The sequence below is a fragment of the Mesocricetus auratus genome, unplaced genomic scaffold, assembly GCF_017639785.1.
Source record: "Mesocricetus auratus isolate SY011 unplaced genomic scaffold, BCM_Maur_2.0 Super-Scaffold_100043, whole genome shotgun sequence".
Taxonomy (NCBI): domain Eukaryota; kingdom Metazoa; phylum Chordata; class Mammalia; order Rodentia; family Cricetidae; genus Mesocricetus; species Mesocricetus auratus.
The window spans coordinates 8,191,991-8,215,007 of record NW_024429220.1 but is presented as its reverse complement, the minus strand read 5'-3'; the positions used below and the strand labels follow the sequence as shown (position 1 = coordinate 8,215,007).

Below are 23,017 nucleotides of genomic sequence, written 5' to 3'. Positions count from 1 at the left end.
GAGGCCCTAGGCTCAATCCCCAGCACCCAAAAAAGGAGTTGTTTTTTTTTTTTGTTTTTTTGTTTTTTTTTTCGAGACAGGGTTTCTCTGTGGCTTTGGAGGCTGTCCTGGAACTCACTTTGTAGACCAGGCTGGCCTCGAACTCACAGAGATCCGCCTGCCTCTGCCTCCCGAGTGCTGGGATTAAAGGCGTGCGCCACCAACGCCCGGCGAGTTTTTGTTTTTTCTCTTCCTTTGAGCACTCTGCATTTGCTTCTGATGTATAGAATGTGGCAGAAATGATGGATTGTGACTTTTGAGGGTAGGTCATAGAAGGCATTGTAGTATCTTCCTTGTTCCCTCATGGGTCACTCATTATGGGGCAAGCCAGCTAGTCCAGCAGCCCTATGGAGAGATCTAGATCTATGCTGTGAGAAGGAGACACAGCCTGTTGGGTTTGAGGCCTCCTAGTAACAGCAATGTGAATGAGCCAGCTTAGGAACAGAGTTTCTGGTCTCTGCCAAGTCTTCAGATGACTGCAGTCCCCAGTGACATCTCATCTCATCAGCTGAACTGTCCCTGCATCCCTGGACCACAGAATCTGTGAGATGATAAAGTGTTTACTGCTCTATTTTTAGGATTTTTTTTGCAGGAGTGGGGTAGGATGGGGTGGGTGGGTGTCTATGTGTGTTATTGAAGTAAAAATGGAGAGTCCTCTATACATTCAGCCTCTCAGACTCTGAGCTCTACTTGGAACCTAAATATTTGTTGTTTAAAAAGGATAAATTTGGAAGACATGTATGTAGATACAGGTATCTAATACATTCCATAGTGCCTCTGCGTAAATGTATAAGACCAGCTAATAGTTACAGAATGCATAGACACTTCTGGAATGTTTTGTATACACTGATTTAACCTTCACAACAAACACAATTAGATTTCTCCAAGTTTTTGTTATTGTGGTTAATTTGGTCATTGGTTGTTTGGTCTGAGACAAATTTCACTATGTAGACCAGGCTAGCCTTGAAAATACTTATCCCTCTGCCTCAGCTCTCCCAATTGCTGGGGTTATAGATAAGTGCCACCACACCCAGTGTTCTTCAAGTGGATTTTCTAGTGTATATGCGAATTAATTCATTATCACATTTACAGGTAGATAACGTTGCTGTCTGCAGTTCATATTAGGAAACTGAGGCATAGACACATCTTATTCAAACTTCCTCAAGTTGCTAGAGGGAGAAGTAGCATAGGAATTAGTTGTCTGCCATCTGTCACACTGCTATTTTGATGGTGTCAGCATTACTGAGAAATACTCTCCAACGAAGTAGTAAGTTCCAGGACAGCCAAGGCTACAGAGAGAAACCCTGTCTATATATCAGGTTTTCTCAGAACACCAACCCCAAAATCATGACACAGACTATTAGTTAGAATGCTCGGTCTATCTTACGCGTGTCCCACTGGCTCCTATAACTTAATTTAACCTGTTTCTCTTCATCTGCATTTTTATCTTTCATTCTGTGTGTCCTACTTTTCTTCTTCCTCTGTGTCTGGCTGGTGGGTGGCTGTCTGGCCCCAGGCATCTCCCTCTCTCTTTCCCTTGATGTCTTCCCTCCTAGATTCCTTCTCCTACTTATTCTTTTGTTTTCTTTTTTGAGACAGGGTTTCTCTGTGGCTTTGGAGGCTGTCCTGGAGCTAGCTCTAGTAGAGCAGGCTGGTCTCAAACTCGCAGAGATCTCCCTGCTTCTGCCTCCTGAGTTCTGGGATTTAAGGTGTGCACCACTACCGCCTGGCTGGCCCTTCAAGTCTTTTTCAACTCAATCACATACTAAAAATAACTTTTAATATACATCATGGTTTAATGACTCCACTTGGGAACAGCAGGATGTAAATGGTTTTACAACATTCTTTTCATTTTCTATTAAATTGGTAAAATTGAACACTGTAAATGTCTTGAATTTTACTATGCTGGGCTAGGGGAAAGAGGCCTTCCCATGTCCTGAACTTCAATATTATATAGATGTCCTGAGTTTCAAATTCTAAAATGAATACTTTCCATCCATTCTCTTTGTTTGTTTTTTTCAAGAAAAGGCTCCGCTGTGTAGCTCTGGCTGTACTGAAACTCCATCTGTAGGCCAGGCTGGCCTCAAACTCAGAAATCCACCTACCTCTGCCTCCTGGAATTAAAGGTGTGTGCTACCATTGCCCAGCTATTTGTTAACTATATTCACTATACTAACCTGATGTTTGTATCAATAAATCGTAGGATGAAACTACAAATCATACTTAGGAAAAAATTTCCTTCTATGTTGGTGTAGTGGCACATAATTTTAATCCCAGCATTCTGTAGGTAGAGGCAGGCAAATTTCTGTTGAGTTTGAGGGCATAGTGAATTTTAGGTGAACTAGGGCTACACATTGAGACTGTCCCCAAAATTTTTCTTTTAAAATGTCATTCTAGGGGGCTGGAGAGATGACTCAGCAGTTAGGAGCACTGCTTGCTCTTCCAAAGGTCCTGACTTCAATTCCTAGCAACCACATGATGGCTCACAACCATCTGTAATGAGATCTGGTGCCCTCTTCTGGCCTGCAGGTGTACATGTAGATAGATCACTGTATACATAAATAAATTTTTTTTAGAAAGTGTCATTGTAAAGGGGGCTGGAGAGATGGTGTCTTAGTTACTGTGTCTATTGCTGTGAAGAGACATCATGAACATAGCAACTCTTCTAAAAGAAAATATTTAATTGGGGTGTCTCACAGTTTCAGACATTTAGTCCATTATTATCATGGGACGTGGTGACATGCAGTCAGACATGGTCCTGGGGAAAGAGCTGAAATTTCTGCATCTTGATCAGTAGGCAACAGGAAGTAGCCTGAGACACTGGGTGTGGCTTGAGCACATATGGTACCCTAAAGGTCACCTTACAGTGACACACTTCCTTCAACAAGGCCATACCCAGTCCAACAAAGCCACATCTCCTAATAGTGCCACTCCCTTTGGTGGGCATTTTCTTTCAAATCACCACATTCTACTCCCTGGCCCTCAAAGGCTTATATCCATATCATAATGCAAAAAGGCATTTAGGGACCGAACCAGGCCTCCTGAACGTGGGTGTCAGTTGGGGGTCCTAGGCAGTCTATGGGGCCTCTGGCAATGGAACCAGTATTTATCCCTAGTACAGGAATGGACTTTGGGAGCCCATTCCCTATGGAGGGATACTTTCCCAGCCTAGATACACAGAGGAGGGCCTAGGTCACTTCCCAAATGATGTGACAGACTTTGATGATTCCCCCATGGGAGACCTCACTGTCCCTGAGGAGTGAATGGGAAGTGGGGTGGGGGTCTGTGGGAAGCATGGGAGATGGGAGGAAGAGGGAACTGGTATTGGCATGTAAAATAAGATTGATTTTAATCTAAATAAAAATTTATTTTAAAAAATGCATTCAGTCCAAGTTCAAAAATCCCCACGTCTCAAACTCATTTAAAAGTCTAAAGTCAAAGCCTCTTCTGAGAGTCATGCAATCTCTTACAATAATACCCTATAAAATCAAAAGCAGAAAGCAAATCTACATTATCATTCCAAAGCGTAGGGAAAGGAGCATAGTGAGGAAATACTGGACCACAGCAAGACTGAAAATTGTTGTGCCCAAAGTCTGGACCCCAAAAGACCTCCCAAGTGACCTGATATGATAAAAGCAGAGAGTCTCTTTTGTGAGTTAACAGGCCTCTCTGTCCATCTCATGTAGTAGCAGAGCAGGAAAGACCTCCAGCAGCACCAGATGGGGCTTTTATTGTGGTTAGACAAGGAGGTGGGTTGGGAGGATTCCAAAGCTACATAGTTACAGACTCGGGATTGGCTCAAGTCCTAGTTACCGGTATCTGGACTGAGCTGATTGGCTATTTTGGTCCAGGGAAGCTGCAGCATCTTAGTCTCAGCAGAAGGACAGCTGGTGTAATTTGTCCATTGGCCTCTCCATGTGGGGGAGGTGTTCATGGTGTTTCCTGTAACTAGAGCTAAGATCAGGGCCATTCATGTCCCAATGACTGGTGGGGGCTGCATCCTGCTCAGATCTTTATGCTATGGCTGCAGTTCTGCTAAGGCCTGGGTCTCTCATTTCCCCCTCTAGAAGTAACTCTAGAGGACCCGATCATAGGTTCTCTCTGAGGGTCTCTGATGGGATGTATTGAGAATGTAGCACCATTAACTACACTGTGTCAATCCTTTCCCTAATGAAGGCAAGCAGCTTACTGAGGATACAGGACCCCAAATTGAGTAAGAATACTAGAATTAGCAGAGACCCTAGCAGTGTGGAGACTAAGGTAGTCAACCACAGAGAGCCGTTAAACAGAGATTCAAAGAAGCCTCAAGATTGTCCACGTTCCCCTTTTTTTTTTTTGCTAGTCCCTCCCTAAGTCTGGTAAGTGATTCCTTTACTACCTCTGAATGATCAACACAAAAGCATCATTGTTCTCCTAAGGTGCACAAAGCCTGCCTTGTTATAAAGATACAAGATCCAATCCCTGTTTATTTTGCAGCACTACTTCAGCCAGGGAAGTCAGAGAATACTGTGAGTGGGCAATGGAGTCTTCTAGCTTTTCTATGTCTAGGTTGATGGCAGTAATTGTAATATTTGCCTTGCTTTGTCAGAGATGACATCCCAGTCAGGAGGACACCTAATGTGAGGGAATTATAGGTTCCCTTTTCAGTCGGGTCAGGAATCCCTTTAAACTTTGGTGTATCTGTCTGTGTGATAAATTATCTTTGGGACCAGGCATACTAGTATACAAAAGTCCTTTGTCTGACTTAGTACTTGCCCATGAACACAGGGGGCCAGCCCAGAGGAGCATGTACACCTACCATCCTGGGGGGGGGGCAAGAGATGCCCGTGAGGGGGTATCTGGACCACCTGGTTGCCTAGAGGTTTATAGGCATCAGGTATGGTCCCTAGGCAGAAGCCAAATCCCTTGACTGACTGTAACGTAAGCCTGGCTTCCCCCTATCGTTGCCAACGACATTGAGAGGGTTGGTTAGATTCTGTGTAGTTTCCCTTATGGCTATTCCTACAAATAGGAAGGTTTGGTATCAAGACACTGACAACAAGAGTGGGTGAGGTCTGGTTTAGTAGCATTAGGACCCAATAGGAGGCCTCCAGCAACCCCAAGAGGGGTCCTGGTCTTAGTCTGGATGGAGTAGGCAATGTAGTGGCAAAGAAGGGTGTGTCTAGCGAAACAGGAAACAAGGCTACCTGAAAAGGAGGTCCAGGATACTTTATTGAATATAGAAATCACTTACTGGGAGGAGCTCTATGGTCCCCGCAGTGGCCAGGATCCAAGAGAGAGAGAGAGATTTACTTTCTCTTTTTCCTTTTATCTCTCGCCTATCCCATGTACCCCTGTACACGCCCCTTTGGGGCATGGACAGTATTGTGGACTCTCCCCTACAATTCCCCTTTTAGTCTAAATAAAAGATTTAGACTTGATACAAAGCTCAAACATATACAGCATATATACATAAAAGATGATGAGCAAGTTATAGTCTACTTATATCCTATACTAAGCATATCTATCCCATCTAAATCCTAAACTTATTAAAAAGAGATGCCCAAGTCTGAACCTCTCCTTCCAATCCCAACCCTAAATAATTGAAAACTAACACTAACAGGTGTAAACTATTTTACAATATCAACAGTAGGGAAAGGGGGCGTAGTATTCTCAAGATTACTTTTTGGTGAAATGTGATGATGACAATCTCATGGGATCCTGTAGAAAAAAAATGTTAGTGTAACAAGAGTCTTAAGTAGATTAAATAGTCTCTGTTTGGCAGGAAATGCTTGATTGAAATTCTTGACTGAAGCTCTAATGTTGATTGAAGCTCTTGTCTGAAGCTCTGGCCAGACTGTAGAAGGTGCACCATATGGGGGTCAGGTTTCACAGTCCACCTCTGTCGAGGCCCCATGTCTTCTGGGGCTGGTTTTGGAGGCTCCATCAATTCTGGATCAGTTGTGCGTGTGTGGGAGTGATGTATCCAGGTGGTGATTCAGTCAACCTTGATTGCAGTGGGGGTGGCTGGGATCACCACATAGGGTCCCTTCCAGGAAGGTCTTGTGTTGGTGTCTCCCTGAGCTGGAACTGATGCAGAGTCATCGTATACACCTGTTGCAACCTTGGCAAGATGTCTTTGAGCACCAAGGCTGCTGCAATTAAGGAGGCAAGCAAATTAACAGTATTGCACTTAGCGAGCAAGTCAGATCTCAAGTTGGGGAGGATGGAAGGGGGTCACTCAAACATGACTGCAAACAGTGTAAGCCTGAGGGTGTAAGGGGAGTTTCTCACCCAACACAGGGCAAAGGGGAGGAGAGCCACCCAATCACTACCAGTTTCCATGATTGGTAAGGATCTCATTTAGGTTCTGATCCATACACCTATCTGGTCAGAACTTTGGAACCCATAGGCACAATGCAATCGCCAATCTGCCCCAAGTGTTCTAGCTATACCCTGAGTTACCTGTGCTGCAAAGGCCAGTCTGTTGTCTGAGCCGTACCATACCTGGGAATGATGTCTTTAAGTATCTTTTTTTTAAACCACAGTCTAGGCAGTTTCATGTTTGGTGGGGAAAGCCTCTAACCAGCCTGAAAAGGTATTTCCCCACCTTCACCTCAGTGTAATCAGCACCCTGGTGAGACCCAGTGATGTCTCCTCTCATACACACTCTGGTCTGCCCTCCAATGGGCTTGATGCTGGTTAGCTGGGAAGCCAGGCACTTGGAGGCTACCTGCTCTACCTTATGTCAGAGTTCAAACACCTTGAGATAAGACCATTGGAGCAGTTTCTCAGTCTTTCTTGGGCCCAGGTAGGTAGCATTGTGGATATATCTCAACAAGTCTATTGCCATTTTGGCAGGTGTGATTAGTCTCCTGCTTCCTGTTAGCCACCATCCTTCTGGGCTTTTGGGCAGCCAGGCCTGGGGTAGGCTGTAGAGGAGGGCAAAATCTTCTAAGGTCTGTATCAGGTTGTCTGCCAGCTCGTGGGGACCAAGTTCGGCAGCTTTAGAGTTAGTATTGAGGCAGCTTGTTCCACAGCCACCTTATCCGCCTTGTCCACCCACTCATTTCCTCGGGCAGCTCGGGAGTCCCCCCTTTTATGTCCTAGAAAATGAATGATTGCCAGCTTAGCTAGGAGCCATAGGGCTTTCAGCAAGTTTAGGATTTCTTGTTTATCTTTGAGTCTTTCCCTCAGCCACCAGGAACCCCCTCTCTTGATATATAGCACCATATATTATGTGTGCCATGGCAAGTGCGTAGTGGCCGTCTGTGTACATACACATTAAGCCTTTTGCTCTCAGATCAGTTCTGCCTTCTGGGCCGATGTCCCTGGGGGCAGAGCCTCAGCTCAAATGTCCTCTCCCTCCATCAGCACTGCCTTGCCTGCCTACCTTTTCCCTTCTTTGATGAAACTGCTCCCATCGGTGTACCAGGTAAATTCAGTATCTGGTATTGGTTGGTCCCTCAGATCAGGCCAGGTTCTGTGGACTTGCCTGAGTATCTCAAAGCAGCCATGAGCTGGTTGATCCAAGTCTGGGTCAAGGAGCAGGGTGACCAGATTTAGGGCCATTGATGAGGCAAAACATATTTGCAGGGTGGGTGAGTGGGGTGGGGGGAGTAGTGGCTAAGTAGGAGGGTCTGGTAGTGAGTCATATTTGTTTTGCTCAACTAGCACTTAGGAGGCTGCTTGAGGATTTCTTCTACCACATGAGGTATGGTCATGCCTAATGCCCTAGGGTGAGCTTATCTACATCTTTGACAAGCAAGACAATGGCCACTATGATTCTCAAGCACAGGAGCCACCCTGAAGTAACAGGGTCCTGTCTTTTTGAGAGATAAGTCACTGTCCTTTACCATGGCCCAAGCATCTGGGTTAGGATTTTTTAGCTACTCCTTTATTTTCATCTGCATATGGCCAGAATGGCTTTGTGATATCAGGGAGTCCTAGTACAGAAGCTGACAATGGGCTGCTTTAATCTGGGCAAATGCTCACTCTTGTTCACCTGCCCATTCATAGGGCAGCCTTCCCGAATGGCTCCATAAAGGGGTTGGAAATTTCAGATATTTCAGCCTGGGATCCAGAGGCAACAGAAGTGAGATAATCCTGGGAACTCTCTAACCTGAATTCTATTGGTTGGGGTAGGTATTTTTTAACACAGTCTCTTTGCCTGCCTCTGATAGCCAGCCCTACCCTCCACTTAGAATGTAACCTAGGCATGTCACTTTTTCCTGGCAGATCTGTGCCTTTTTGACTGAAACCCTATACCCTAGAGTTCCCAGAGTCTGAAGCAAGTCCCTGTCCCTACCTTACAGTCATCCTTGGTGGTAGCTGCATTCGGGAGGTCATCCATATGCTATAGGAGGGATTCTGGGGTGTTCAGTCTGATAGGCCCCCAGGTCCTCATGGATTGCCTCATTGAATATGGTGGGTGAGTTCTTGAACCCCTGGGGCAGTCAGGTCCAGGTCAGCTGTCCATTGAATCCTTTTACAGGGTCATGCCATTCAAAGGTGAAGTGGGCTTGGCTCTGAGGGGCCAGTGGTAAGTGGAAGAAAGCATCTTAGTCTAGCACAGTGTACCATCGTAGACTGGGTGACAATAAGTTTAGTAATGTATAAGGGTTTGGCACTGTGGAGTGAATATCAATAACTCGTTATTGACTTCTCTTAGGTCCTAGAGTAGGTGGTAATCCTCAGAGTTTCACTTTCTGATGGGGAGCAATGGGGTTCCAGGTTACTGACAAGGTTTTAAGATTCCTTGATTAAACAGGTGACAGAGGTGTGGGGTAATGCCTGCCCGGACTTCTGCTGACATGGGATGGCTCCTGGCTTAAGTTCTACCAGGATAGGGGCCTGCTGTTTATTGAATCCTGGTCTCCCTTTCTCAACAACGATCTGTGGAGATTCAGTCATGGACCCACTCCTAGGGGTCAGCGGGTGATTCTGAGAGTCTGTATTCTTCTAGCTGTAGAGTTAAAACCTGTGCCAGCCCTGAGTCACAGTCACAGTCACAGTCACCCTGTTCTTGTCAAAACGTATCTGCGCTCCCATCTTTGTGAGTAGATCTCTCCCCAGAAGGGGGCATACCAGGAAAGAGTGGGACACTGGCCCATCGCAAGGTCTACCTGTTTTTCAGTAGTACATGAGTATTGGTCCATGCCTGTAGCCCGCTGTACCCAAGCTTTTTTATTTGATATCAGACCCAGAATGGCTGTCAGAACTGAATGTTGGGCACCTGTATCAACCATAAATTGGACAGGTTTCTCCTCCAAGCATAGGATTATCCTAGGTTTGGAGAGAGGGTCTGAACCTTGTTCCCTTCAGTCACTTTCTACCCCTGATACAGCCACCAGGACATGATGGGGCTTCTTAACGGTCCCTCTTTCTGGGACATTCCTTAACCCAGTGCTCAATCTCTTTGCAATAGGTGCATTAGTCCCTTTGCAGCTTTGGTTTATTGCTCTCTTGGGTGCCTTACCTTGCATCTGGGCCAGGCACTGGAGTTGTTTTCGCTTTCCTCTGGATCAGAAGCCGATGCCGCTGGCAGCACCCGCACCATGTTGTGAGTCTGTTTCCCATCTGCAGCTGCTGTGGCGCTTTGATCCATTTCCCTTTCCACTGCTCTGACCCTCTCCTGTCTCTCGCTTTCCTCTGCCCCCAGTCTTGCTGGTCTTTTGCAGGAGCCTCTCTATTATACTTTATTTGCTGCCTCCATCAAGTCATTAATCAACTTACTGGCTAATCATGTATCTTCTAAAGTTTTTTTCTAATATCTGGTGCTGCTTGATCGATGAAAGCTAGGACCACTGCTAACCTATGCTCGGCTGTCTCAGGGTCCATGGGAGGGTACGCCCTAAAAGCCTCCATTAATCTCTCAAGGTAGGCTGATGGTGATTCATCAATCACCTGCTGAACACTGTACATTTTAGCCATGTTAGTTGGGTGCTTAGCAGCTGCCCAGAGACCCCTCACTAGAACCTGGCAGTAGACCTTGAGGCACTCCCTACCCTCTGGTGAGTTGAAATTCCATGGGTCAAGTGGAAGCCCGCATCACCTGAACCAACTTCCAGGCCTCAACAATAATGAGTTTCCTTTCTTCTGTAGTAAAAAGGATCTGAAGGAGCTGCTGGCAGTCGTCCCATGTAGGCTGAGGAGTGAAAGTGACAGAATCTAAAAGGTTAATAAGACCCTTAGGGTTATCATAAAAAGGGGGCTCTGGCTTTTCCAATTGTACAAGTAAGTCAGCAGTGGCAAAGGACTGACACTGACAAACCTCATTGCCTTGATCCTCAGGCAGGCCCATGGTACCAACTCAGGCAGCTGAGTCTGTCCTATGGACAGTAGCTCCACAGAGTCTTCTTCCACGGGTATGAGGGGGACTAGGGATGAGCTTAACCTCTCCTGGGGTGTTTGTTGATAACAGGAGAGGGGGCCCAGCCTGGGGTTGCACAGGAGGGAAAGGGGATATAGAGGGGGTGGGGATAGGAGGTCTTCCTCTAGTCACCTTGGAGAATGGGGGGTGCTGAGGGCTTGGAATCCTTGGGGGAAGTTTTTGGTGTCTCCCAAGGTGAGCACTTTTGAGGATCCACCCACGTTGGTTATAAGTAATGGCTTTACACAAGATGGGGGGTCTGCAACTAGGTCCTCCCAGATCTTGATGTAGGGAACCTGGCAGGGTATCCAGGCCATCCATAGATGATACCCTTAGTCCTGATAATGAGACAGGTTAAAAGTGCCTTCCGTGGTCAGTTAGTCTGAAAGGATGGCCACTCCCATTCACAGAGGTTCTAGAGTAGCAGGCCTTTATGTGTTCCCATTCAACCCATTGGTCACTGTCCATGAAATCTTTAAAATGGTCAAGGAAGAGGCTCAGGAGGACAGCTGGACATCTGGCCCATTATTTCAGGATGTTTCAGTCACAGAAACAGGACAAGCACAACCACAGATGCACACACAGTAACAGACAAAACAGGCTGCTGTGTACAGATCTGAAAGTGAGACACGGTGGTCAAGACCACTCAGTCTCTGCAATCCCCCTCAAAAGGGTTCCCTGACCCACCAGCAGGGTCCTGGGGCATCCCCTGTTCTCCAGCCTGTGGTCCTCCAGCATGTCTACTTAGATCTTAAGCAGGCTTCATAGAAGGAGCTCCAACAGTCAGAAATGGAAAATAGAGTACAGAGTTTGCCAGTCCATTTAGAATGTTACCTGATCGTTGGTGCCTCAAGCTTAGCAAAGGGTGGTTATGGTGCGCTTGGGGATCCTGGACCAGCACCCAAATGTTGTGTCCAAAATCAGGACCCCCCAAAAGACCCCTAAGTGACCTGATCTGATGCAAAAGCAGAGAGGCTTTATTGCGCATTAACTTGGGTCTCTCTGTCCACCTGATGCAGTAGCAGAGTGGGAGAGACCTTGGGCAGCACAGGGTGGGTTTGTTTATTTTATTTTATTTTTTAGTTTTACAAGACAGGGTTCCCCCGTGGCTTTGGAGGCTGTCCTGGAACTCACTACGGAGACCAGGCTGGCCTTGAACTCACAGAGATCCGCCTGCCTCTGCCTCCCGAGTGCTGGGATTAAAGGTGTGCGCCACCAACGCCCGACGGGTTTGTTTTTTTTTTTTAATTGTGGTTAGACAAGTAGGGAGCTTGGGGGATCCCAAAACTGCATAGTTACAGACTTGGGATTGGCTCAAGCCCAAGGGTATCTGAACTGAGCTGATTGGCTATTTTGGGTCTAGGGAAGTTGCAACATTTTTGTCTCAGCAGAAAGACATCTGGAGTCGTTTGTTCATTTCTGATTGGCCTCTCCCTGTCAGGGAGGTGTTCATGGTCTTTCCTGTAACTAGGGCTAAGGTCAGAGGCAGTCACATTCCACTGACTAAGCAGGAGTGGACTGCATCCTACTCAGGTCTTTGTGCTACTGCTGCAGTTCTGCTAAGTCCCATGTCTCTCAAAAACCACCTGGGCAAACTCCAAACTCTGCATCTCCATGTCTGACGTCAAAATGCTCTTCAGATCAACAATTCTGTTCAGTTTTGTTGACTGTAACTTACTTATTTCTCTTGGGCTGGTTCCATTCCCTGTTAGTGTCTTTCCCCAGCAATTATCCTATGGCTCTGGCATCTCCAGCATCTATGGTTCTCCAAGGCAATCCAAGGTTCAACTTCACAGCTTCACACAATGGCCTCTCGAGGCCTCCTTTCAGCGACACTCCTGACACACATCTGGCCTCAGTGGCCTTTCTTAGTTGCAGAGGCAAACTCCATAGCCTGTTTATTCTGTTCTTGACTCTAAAGTCAGCATGTGGCCAAAGCTGCCAAGTTCTGCTTCTTGTTGAGTTTGAAACACAGCCCTCTTATTCAAGTATATCTTCACCAGCTTTCTGTTTTCTTTCTTTTTTTTTTTTTTGGCTTTTCAAGACAGGGTCTCTCTGTGGCTTTGGAGCCTATCCTAGAACTCACTTTGTAGACCAGGTTGGCCTAGAACTCACAGAGATCCACCTGCCTCTGCCTCCCAAGTGCTGGGATTAAAGGCATGTGCCACCACCACCTGTAGCTGTAACGATAAACGGCACACTTGTTGAGGGTACAGGTAACTATTTATTGTAGAAATTACGAGAAAACGGGCAACCCAGATGAGTCAAGTAGCTTTCCGCTACTAAACCGGAAGCCAAAAAGACAGAGCAAGCAGCTCTGCTGCAGTCTTTTATGAGAACCTCCAGACACACCTCTAGCCACGCCTAAAAGTGGGCCTGGCTAGTGACGTAATTCACCACCCTTTCATTATCACATCCAAATGCCTCTCTAGTTACACCCAAAGTGGGTGTGGTTAGAGGCACGGTGAACCGCCCTATCATTACCACATCCATATGTGCCTCTAGTGCGCCACATGGCTAATGGCGGAGTCCTACGTTTCCCCCTACAATTCCTCTTTTAGTCTAAAGAAGATATTTAAACTTAAAAACAAAACTAACTTGTTTCAATGAACAAAATGTCTCAAACATCTATCCCATCTAAACCTAAGCTTATCTGAAAGAAATACCCATGTCTGAACACCTCCTTCCAATCCCAACCTTAAAATAATTGAAAACTAACACTAACAGGTGTAGACTATCATACAATATCAATAGTAGGGAGAGGGGGCATGAAATTCTCAAAACTACTTCCTGCTGAGATGGGACGATGACAATCTCATGGGGACCTGTAAGAAGAAAATGTTAGTGCAACAAAATCTTAAGTAGATTAGACTGTCACTGTTAGGCAGGAGATGATTGATTGAAGTTCCTGACTGGAGTTCTAGTGTTGAATGAAGCTCTCGTCTGAAGCTCTGGCCAGATTGTAGAAGGTACACTGTATCAGTTCCTTGGTCTGGAGTTGTGTTAAGTGATATAGTTCTAAGCCAGTCTCAGGATGGTGTTTGTCAGGTGGAGTCGATGATGTGGGGCAGTTCAGATGTATCCAGTTGAATCAGGTAGAGTCAAGTGGAGCTCCATTCTCCTTCTGAAGCAGTTGAATATTTCTGTCAGGAAATCTCTTGGTCTCTGGAAAACTCAAACATTAATGATAACAAAGAAATTTTTAACTTACATATATGCATACTGGGAAAAGTGACAATAGGGAAGACGATAAACATGAAGGAGATTAGACTTTTCAGAACAAGAAATACACAGATGACAGTGTTAATTTTATTTTCTTCTGTCTTATATCAATGGCTCTTTGATATAATACAGAAATTCTGAATTTTATTTAAACAATACACTTTAACTTAGAGTAGGAGAGCCAATCCAACTTCAAAGTCAGCTTCAGTTAAATGAATGGGGACTAAAGCATATTAAGAAACAAGGGCCGGGCGGTGGTGGGGCACGCCTTTAATCCCAGCACTCAGGAGGCAGAGGCAGGTGGATCTCTGTGAGTTCGAGGCCAGGCTGGACCGACAGCCTCGAAAACAATACAGAGAAACCCTGTCTCGAAAAACCAAAAAAAAAAAAAAAAAAAAAAAGAAAGAAAGAAAGAAAGAAAGAAACAAGGAGAAATGAGTATTATAAAAAACAGTATAGAGAGATCTAGACTTTGATACCACACAGTGAGTTATTGTTTGTTTGATGGTCCTCAGGGTAGCTATTCATTCTTCTTCAGGTATCCATATGCCCAGTATTTTTTCGTTGAGTTTTCCTGTGAAGACAAAAAGCAAAACATTTCTCTTTCCTTTTATGAGGTCACTTTACCCATGGTAGAATATGACTTTCCTCCTCCTGAGGTGTCTTCTGTTCGGATTGAATCTTGATTAATTTCCATGGAACCCAAAGTTTTTCTTCTCCTGTGGAAACAAAAGCATAACCCCTTCCCCAACCTAACACATATCCTGGTTTCCAGACTGAGTTCATAACATCCTTAAAATATACTGGTTGGTTCAGTTCAGAAGTCTTCTCTGCAATCCAGTGTCTTTCTGCAGAAGTTTGTCCTTTTTCATCAGCATTAAGAAAATTCAATGTTAGTAAAACATTATGTAACCTGTTATTGGGGGTCTTTGTTCTCCCTGGCTGTTTATGAAGCATCTCTTTTAAGGTTTGGTTAGATCTTTCAATCACTGCTTGTCCTGTGAGATTGTAAGGTATACCAGTTACATATTTTATATTATAATATTTGAAAAACTGTTCCAGTTTACTGGAGACATATGCTGGAGCATTGTCAGTTTTTATTTGTGCAGGTATACCCATAACAGCCATCACCTCTAAGAGGTGTGTAATAACAGAATCATCCTTTTCAGAGCTGAGGGCAGTAGCCCATTGGAAGCCTGAGAACATGTCTATGGTATGGTGTATATACTTCAAACTGCCAAATTCTGGAACATGAAGAACATCCATCTGCCAAAGTGCACTCCTGCAAATACCTTTGGGATTACAACCTGCTGGTAATGGAGTTTGATTGTAGAATGAGCAAGCGGGGCAATTTCTTACTATTTCCTTGGCTTGTTGCCAGGTGATAGAAATGTCCTTTTTTAAACCTTTGCTGTTAACATGGTGTTTCTTGTGAAATTCTGAAGCTTCCAACACACTCCCTATTAACAAACGATCAATTTCATCATTGCCTTGAGCCAGAGGACCTGGCAGACCTGTATGGGATCTGATGTGTGTTATATATATATATAGGATGAGTCCTGTTTCTGATGGTTTCCTGTAATTGTAAAAACAGTGAGATTAATTCAGTGCCATCATGAACAAATTCTTCTGTCTCAATGTGCAAGAAAACTCTCTCTCTGCATACTGAGAATCTGTAACTATATTTAGAGGCTCTGTAAAGTCTTTAAGTACCATGAGAATGGCATACAACTCTGGGCTTTGAAATACTTTACTATTTTTCCTGATTTATACCCTGTCTTACCTGATTTGTTTGCATCTGTGTAGAAGGTAAGAACTCCAGAAATAGGTGTTTTTCTCATGATACGTGGAAGAATCCAAATTGTTTTCTTTACAAATTTGATTCTCTCTGTTTTGGGATAGTTGTTACTAATAGTTCGCAAAAAGTTACTGCAAGCTATTTGCCAATACTGATTATCCATAAGGAGGAAATTTCCTCATTAGTTAAAGGTACAATAATTTCTGCTGGGTCCCTTCCAGTCAGTTGACAAAGCCTTAACTTATCTTTTAATATCAAATCTGAGATCTTTTCTATATACATTTTCAGTTTTTTATTTTGTTTATGTGGCAGAAATACCCATTCTAGTATGATGTCCTCCCTCTGCATCAAAATCCCTGAGGGGTATTCCCTAGATTGTAAAATAACCAGAATTCAGTCCAGTTTTGGATCCACATGGTCCACATGTGCTTCTAATATTCTCTTTTCTAACCATTCTAATTCCTTTTCAACCTCAGCTGATAGTATTCATGGGCTGTTTAGGTCTTCGTCTCCTTTTAAAGCCATTTTCAGGTGTTTTAAATCATGCCCTTCTACACCAATAATTGTCTGTAGTTGAGAGTTTTCTCCTAATAGTTTTTGAGGATCATTAAGAGTCTGGTAACGATCTCTTCTGATCTCTACTTTCTGCGATCTAATTTTCTGTGAGTCTATTTTATAACCCAAATAATTAAGAGAATCTCCTCTTTGTATTTTTTCTGGGGCAATTTGTAATCCCCATCGAGGCAAAGTGTCCTTTACTGCTTCAAACACTTTTTCCAAAGTACCTTTATTTGAATCGGACAATAATATGTGGTCCATATAATGATATACTAACAACTGTGTAAATTGTTTACGAATTATTTCCAGAGGTTTATGCATAAAATACTGACACAAAGCCGGGCTATTTAACATACCTTATGGCAAAACCTTACACTGAAATCTCCGTACCGGTTGGGAATTATTATAGGTAGGTGCTGGAAAGGTGAACTTTTCTCTGTCTTTTTCTTGTAATGGTATTGTGAAGAATCAATTTTTAAATCTATAACTATAATTGGCCAATCCTTAGGTATTAGTGAAGGTAGTGGTATCCCAGATTGTAGAGACCCCATAGGCTGAATTACCTTGTTAATGGCTCTAAGATCAGTAACCATTCTCCATTTTCCAGACTTCTTCTTTGTAGGAGGAAACAGTGTGCCACCATTAACCATGTGACTTACTAGAGGCACACACAGATGAGGTAATAAAAGGGCGGTTTACCGCACCATAACCACAACCACTTTAGGCATGACTAAAGACGTATGCGGACATAGGTAAGTGTGCCATTTATCATTGCAGCATTATTTTGGATAACAAAAAACAGGTGAATTCCATGTACTAGCTTATTCCTCAATATGTCCCGCATCTAGCTGTTCCTGAACTACTCCAAAGCCTCTAAATTCTCAGATGTCTGATGCTGCAACAATAAACAGCACACTTATTGAGAGTATAGGTAAGTATTTATTGTAGAAATTACCCACAAGAGAAAAACAAGCAACCCAGATGAGCCCAGTACTTTTCTGCCACCAAACTGGAAGCCGAGAAGAGGGTGAGAGGTTCTGTTGCTCAGTCTTTTATTCCTTCCTCCGTACATGCCCCTAGCCATGCCCAAAAGTGGGCCTGGCTAGTGATGTAGTTCACAGCCTACATCCATATACATCTTTAGTCACACCTAAAGTGGGTGTGGTTAGCAGTGTGGTAAACTGCCCTTTTATTACCTCATCTGTATGTGCCTCTAATATGCCACATGGCTAATGACAGAGTATTAAATTTCCCCCTACAGATGTCATAGGCCATTCACCTACCCAGACAGGTATATCTGTTAGCCATTTTAAGGGTAGAGCTTTTGGTTGCTCTGTAGGTTTGGCACTAGCATCCTGTTTCTGTACAGCCTGTGTGTGTTGGCATCTGTTTTCTGTAATGCCTTACAATATTCTTTCTATCACCAAGAGCTTTTCTATAGCTCATATCTGATACAGGAGGAATGTTAATCTGTGTATTCCATTGCTGTAATAGATCACAACCCCAGAGATTTATAGCAATATCTTCAACATATGACCTTATGGTCCAATGAAGCCAATCTATCTAGTGCTTTGTTTAACTTGAGATAGGGGTCCAATCCCTAATAATTGAATGTTTACCTCCTTTAGAGGCCATCTCGAGGGCCAAGACTTCTGCTTTATGATAGTGATGCCATCACTAGTGTCTAAAATGCTGTTAATCACAGTATTATTTACTTTAACTGATAACTTGGGTCTATGATCTTGTATAGAAGTTTGTCAAAATATACATTTTGTATTTCCTCCTTCTGTAACTAATGTATTATCCAGGGCCATATTATTTACAATGGGCAGTGGATCTTCTAATTGTCCTGGGAGAGGCTGTCCTCCACTGATACTGAGAAAGACCTGACCACCTTGGATCTTGGGGCCTTCAAGAGGCCCCTGGACCCATTTCCCACTGTAAAGGTCTACCTTGTCTGTCTGTAGTCGACCAGCATTCCTTGGTCCAATGTTTCCCCTTGCCATACCTTCTGCAGAGACCAGAAGGCTGAGGCCTTCTGTCCGAAGCATTCCTGGCAGAAGCATTATTTCTAGGAATGGTTCATGTACAGTTCTTACTCAGATGTCCTATTCTACCACAGTTAAAGCACTTAGGATCTTTATGTCTGTTGGAATTTTGGGAGATTGCCTCCCATGCCCAGACCTCTATATTGTCACAGGTAAGGCATTTGGCATCCTGGTGCTTCTTCAAGCCTGTAGAAATTGCTTCACCTACCCAGCTCCTGTATCCTGACTTTTATATTCAAGATTTGCTGTATATAAGACCCATTCCTCCAATGGTGCTGATCTTATTTTTAATGGCCAAAGTGCCTGTTTGCATTGTGGATTTGCATTCTTGTATGCCAAAGATTCTATAAGGAGTCGCCTAGATTCAGGATTTCTTATTTGTACTTCTATTGCTCTGGACAATCTTTCTAAAAATTCAGTGAAACTTTCCCTTGGACCCTGTACTACTTTGGTATCGGGTTGCATTGTCTCTCCTGTTTCACAACCCTTATCCAAAGCATTCAAAGCAGTTGTACGGCATAAAGACAACATGTGCTCATCATATGCAGCCTGAACCTGTGGGTCAGCGTAAGCACCTCCCCAATAATCTTGTCCTGGGGTGCTTCATAGCTGTTCTTTAATCCCTGAATCTCTAGGGATTTTGCCTCTTGCCTCCATAAAGCTCTCCATTGAATTTCACATGAATTTTCTAGCAGTGCTGAAGTCAATTGGCTCCAATCTCTAGGGGTTATGCTATTAGCAGTGGCCCATGAGGTCAGGAGCTCTCTGACATAGGGAGAATGAAGACCATATGAAACAATGGCCTCCTTGATTCCCTTTAGGTCTCTCATCTGTATGGGTTCCCATTGATAAGCAATGAAACCATTTGGGTGCTTTTTTTTTTTTTTTTTTTTTTTTTTTGGTTTTTACGAGACAGGGTTTCTCTGTTTTGGAGGCTGTTGGTCCAGCCTGGCCTCAAACTCACAGAGATCCGCCTGCCTCTGCCTCCCGAGTGCTGGGATTAAAGGCGTGCACCACCAACGCCCGGCTTGGGTGCTTTTTTTGTTGCTGTTTTTTTTTTTTTTTTACAGATACTGGGAAGACCATAGGAGAGGGAATAACAACCTTAGAGAGGTCTTCCCAGCATCTGAGAGGTATAGGGAAATCTCTGTCATGACCTGTTGCTTGTATGTCAGATTCTGAAGTATCAGATTGGACTTCTTCTAAGACCTGCAATCTATTCATCATTGTTTCTCTGAGCTCTTGAAGTTCTTGGGACAAATAATTTTCTAAGGACGTCATGGAATCGTTCATTGTTTTGCATTCGTCATTTACACGTGATTCCAAATATTTAATATTCTTATCCTTAGAAAGTATCTCAATAGCATGTAAACTGCCTTCCAGAAATAACGTCTATCAGCTAGTTTGTCATTGCTCTCAGACATGGAACAAATCTTTTGTTAGCATTTCAATCTTATGTAGTTTCAGTCTTTGTAGTTTGCTAGTGAAATCTTCAAACACGGAACAATTTTTGTGGTTAAACGTTTCAACATTATGTTCCACTTTTTCTATTCTGTCTGTTGAATCAATAGATATGGAACACATTTTTCCTGAAAGTAATTCAATTTTATGTTCTGTGTCTTTAAACCTGTTTGTCAGATTTTCATTATCACTTTGAATATTCTGAATATTTTTTACCAAACCTTCCTTACTATCTTGCAAGGATTTTCCATTTTCTGAATTCTTTGTACTAGGATTTCATAACCATCCTGTGATGACCATATGATCTTTATAAGTTTGTCATTTTTTACCCTATTCTCAAACCATTTCTTAAGTAAAATTATATGGATTACCAAACTGATAACCACTATCGTGGGTAGAAAGTACCTTCCAGGTAGGTCCTTAACCCTTTCTAACATCCCATCCATACAAAAAAAAAAAAAAAGAAAGAAAATTCTTAATGTCCTGCATTGTAATGTAAGTCGCCATAAGTATAGAGCAGTTGAGCTTACTACCAGTGAATTTTTATTCAGGCCGAATTCAGTAGGCTGCCAGTAATGGAGCACGTGGCCGCGAGAGAAATCTCGGAAGACCATTTAACCTTACCGGCAGGTAGAAAGGGCTGGCTCCTGGCTGTGAGCAGTGGTAGGGGTGGCGGGAATCGGCCTTGCTGAGGGAAGTGGTGGAGAACTTAGCAAAGGGGAGTTCACATGTGCCTGGAGCCGGCGGTGTTTGGGCTGAGGAGAAGCAGCAGCTCCCAGGGTGCCTAGATCCGGGTTCCGCACTCCTGGTGTGCCGTTTATCGTTACAGCGACAGCCACCGGCTTCATTATAAATCTTATTAGAGTTACCACTAATAACTTAATAATCACATGACACAGTCTACAATAGGCTGTTTTGAGATTTTCTCTGCCAATGTAATTAATCTAAATCTCTTCATTTTAACCTCAGACAGATTCTTGGGACAAGGGCAAGAGGCAGCCACATACTTCACCAAAATATCACAAGAACAATTTCTAGACCACATATTAATATTTTTTCCCTCTGAAACCTCTTGATCCAGGTCCCCAAAGTTCAAATAACTCTTGGCACCTCTGTCTTCCATGCTTCTACTAATATGGCCCAGTGCTTAAAGCATCCCACTGCTTTCCTAACCCAAACTCCCAAAGTCCATACTACTCCAAATAAAGACATGGTCCAGCCTATCACAGCAATACCAAAGTCCCTGTTACCAACTTCTGTTTTGATTAGGGTTTCTATTGCTGTGAGAAGACAACATTACCACTGCAACTCTTGTTGTTGCTTTCTGTGTTTGAGACAGGGTTTCTCTGTAGCTTTGGATCCTGTCCTGTAACTAGCTCTATAGACCAAGCTGGCCTCAAACTCACAGAGTTCCTCCTGTCTCTGCCTCCCAAGTGCTAATCACAGCAACTCTTATGAAGGGAAATATTTAATTTGTATGGCTCTCATACAATTCCAGAGGTTCAATCCATTATCATCATGGTGGGATATAGTGGTGTGCAGGCAGACATGCATGGTGCTGGAGAGGGAGCCCAGAGTTCTACATCTTGACCACTAGGCAACAGGAAGTGGCCTAAGACCCTGGGTGTGGTTGGGAGCCCAAAGGCCAACTCCACAGTGACCGGCTTTCTCTAACAAGGCCATACCAACTCCAACAAAGCCACAACTCTTATTAATGCCATTTTGTTACAAACCACCACAGATGGAGCAACAGTTAAGAGCACATTGCTTCTGGGCAGTGGTGGCACACATTTTTAATGCCAGCACTTGGGAGACAGAGGTAGGTGGACCTCTGGGAGTTCAAGGCCAGCCTGGTCTACAGAGCTAGTTCTAGAACAGTTGGGGCTGTTACACAGAGAAATCCTGTCCAAAAAAAAAAAAGGAAAGAAAGGAAGGAAGGAAAGAAGGAAGGAAGGAAGGAAGGAAGGAAGGAAGGAAGAAAAAGAGTAGAAAAAGGAAAAAGAAAAAAAGGGTTTTGGAGAGGATCCTGTTTTGATTCCCACATGGTGGCTCACAATATCAGTAAGCCCAATTCTAGGGGATTCGACAGGTATGCATATGGTGTATATACACACATGCTGGTAAAACATTCATACATATGAAGTAAAATAAATAAATTTTAAAAACTATATAAATAAATGACATTATAAACTGTGATACACCTAGAAGAAATGTTTAATGTTTAAATCAGCAGATATTAGGTGTGTAGTCTACATTCTTTCTTTTTTAATGTCTAATATGGTATATGTGAAGTCAATGATGTATTTGGTATATTTTAATTCATTAATTCACATTCCAGATAAGAGTATACATAGTCTTCTCTGAACTTAGGGAAGTAGAAATAACTGGTAAAAAAGGTAAGGAAAGGACATGTCCATCGAGACCATCTCAGCAAATCAAGCTTGTGTGTAGTTTGGGTTATGTGTGCAAAGGTGCACAGGTGTCCCATAGTACTTACAGAATTGGAGGATGGCTTTCCAGAGTGGGTTCTTCCCCTCCACTGTGGGTTCTGAGAACCAAACTCAAGTAGTCTGGTCTGTGTGGCAAGAACTTTCATTCGCTGAGCCACCTTGCTGGCTCAGCCTTACTTTGTGTAAGGTCTAGAGATTTTTATCTTAGGTTGGCTTAGAGGTCACTGTAACATTCCTTCTGTTTCAGTAATTCCCTCTGATCCCAGTGATGGGAATATGGGGTGAGTCACAATGCTCAATTTGCTTTATTATTTTCATAAAAAACGTTTGTCAGTGGGTGTAGCTGAGTGGTAGTGTACTTGTATAGCAGGCCTATGAGTCCTGGGTTCAACTCTAGTACCAGGGTGAAACAACAACAACAAAACCAACCAACCAAACAACCCCAAGACCCTTCCATCCACACTGTACATATTCATGACTTTCAGTTTCTGCCTTCTGGCAATAGAGTGGGGTTCCCTAAGGGTGGGAGATTTTCCTATGCTTCCTTGACTGCACAGGACTTAAATAATACCTGTTATAAGACTGATTTGGTGAGCATTTATTTAACAATAGAACGCAGGCCTGAAGATATGGCTTAGCAGTGAAAAATGCATACTGTTCTTGCAGAAGTCCCAACTTCATTTCCCAACTTCTACGCTGGCTGTTTCATAACCTCCTATGACTCTAGTTCCAAGACATCCAATGCCTTCTTTTAGAGTCTGCGGGCACCGGCACACATGTTACACTTACTTTCATACTTATATACGAACAAGAATAAAAATAATAATAAATCTAAAAGATTGATCCAGGTGGTAGTGACATACCTTTAATCCCAGCACTCAGGAGATAGAGGCAGTCAGATCTTTGAGTTCAAGACCAGCCTGGTCAACAGAGTGAGTTCCAGGACAGCCAAAGGAACACAGAGAAACCCTGTCTCAAAACAAACAAACAAACAAAGGAAATAAATAAATAGGTATGAAAAATTGAATGTAAAAGATCCAATAAGCAAATCTGGGAATGCCCTATCTTTCTGGAGCTCTTATCTTCCTGG

The 23,017-nt window shown here is 43.5% G+C and overlaps 1 protein-coding gene and 1 long non-coding RNA gene across 3 annotated transcripts in view; one reads left to right on the top strand and one right to left on the bottom strand.

Moving 5' to 3' along the window:
• The first annotated feature begins 374 nt into the window (after nt 1–374).
• Nucleotides 375–23,017, top strand: part of Srpk2 (SRSF protein kinase 2) — a 211,694-nt gene continuing 189,051 nt past the window's right edge. The window contains exon 1 of one of the 2 annotated variants that reach the window (XM_040735191.1): nt 375–582. In XM_040735191.1, coding sequence (XP_040591125.1) covers nt 512–582 — 71 coding nt within the window. In that variant the 5' untranslated portion in view covers nt 375–511. The remainder of the gene's footprint in view (nt 583–23,017) is intronic. The other variant, XM_040735192.1, reaches the window with a different exon arrangement.
• Nucleotides 5,233–10,159, bottom strand: LOC110342903. The gene is made up of 2 exons (XR_002385076.2): nt 9,497–10,159; nt 5,233–6,173 (listed from the first exon to the last, which is right to left on the bottom strand). It is a non-coding gene; the product is annotated as an uncharacterized LOC110342903 (long non-coding RNA).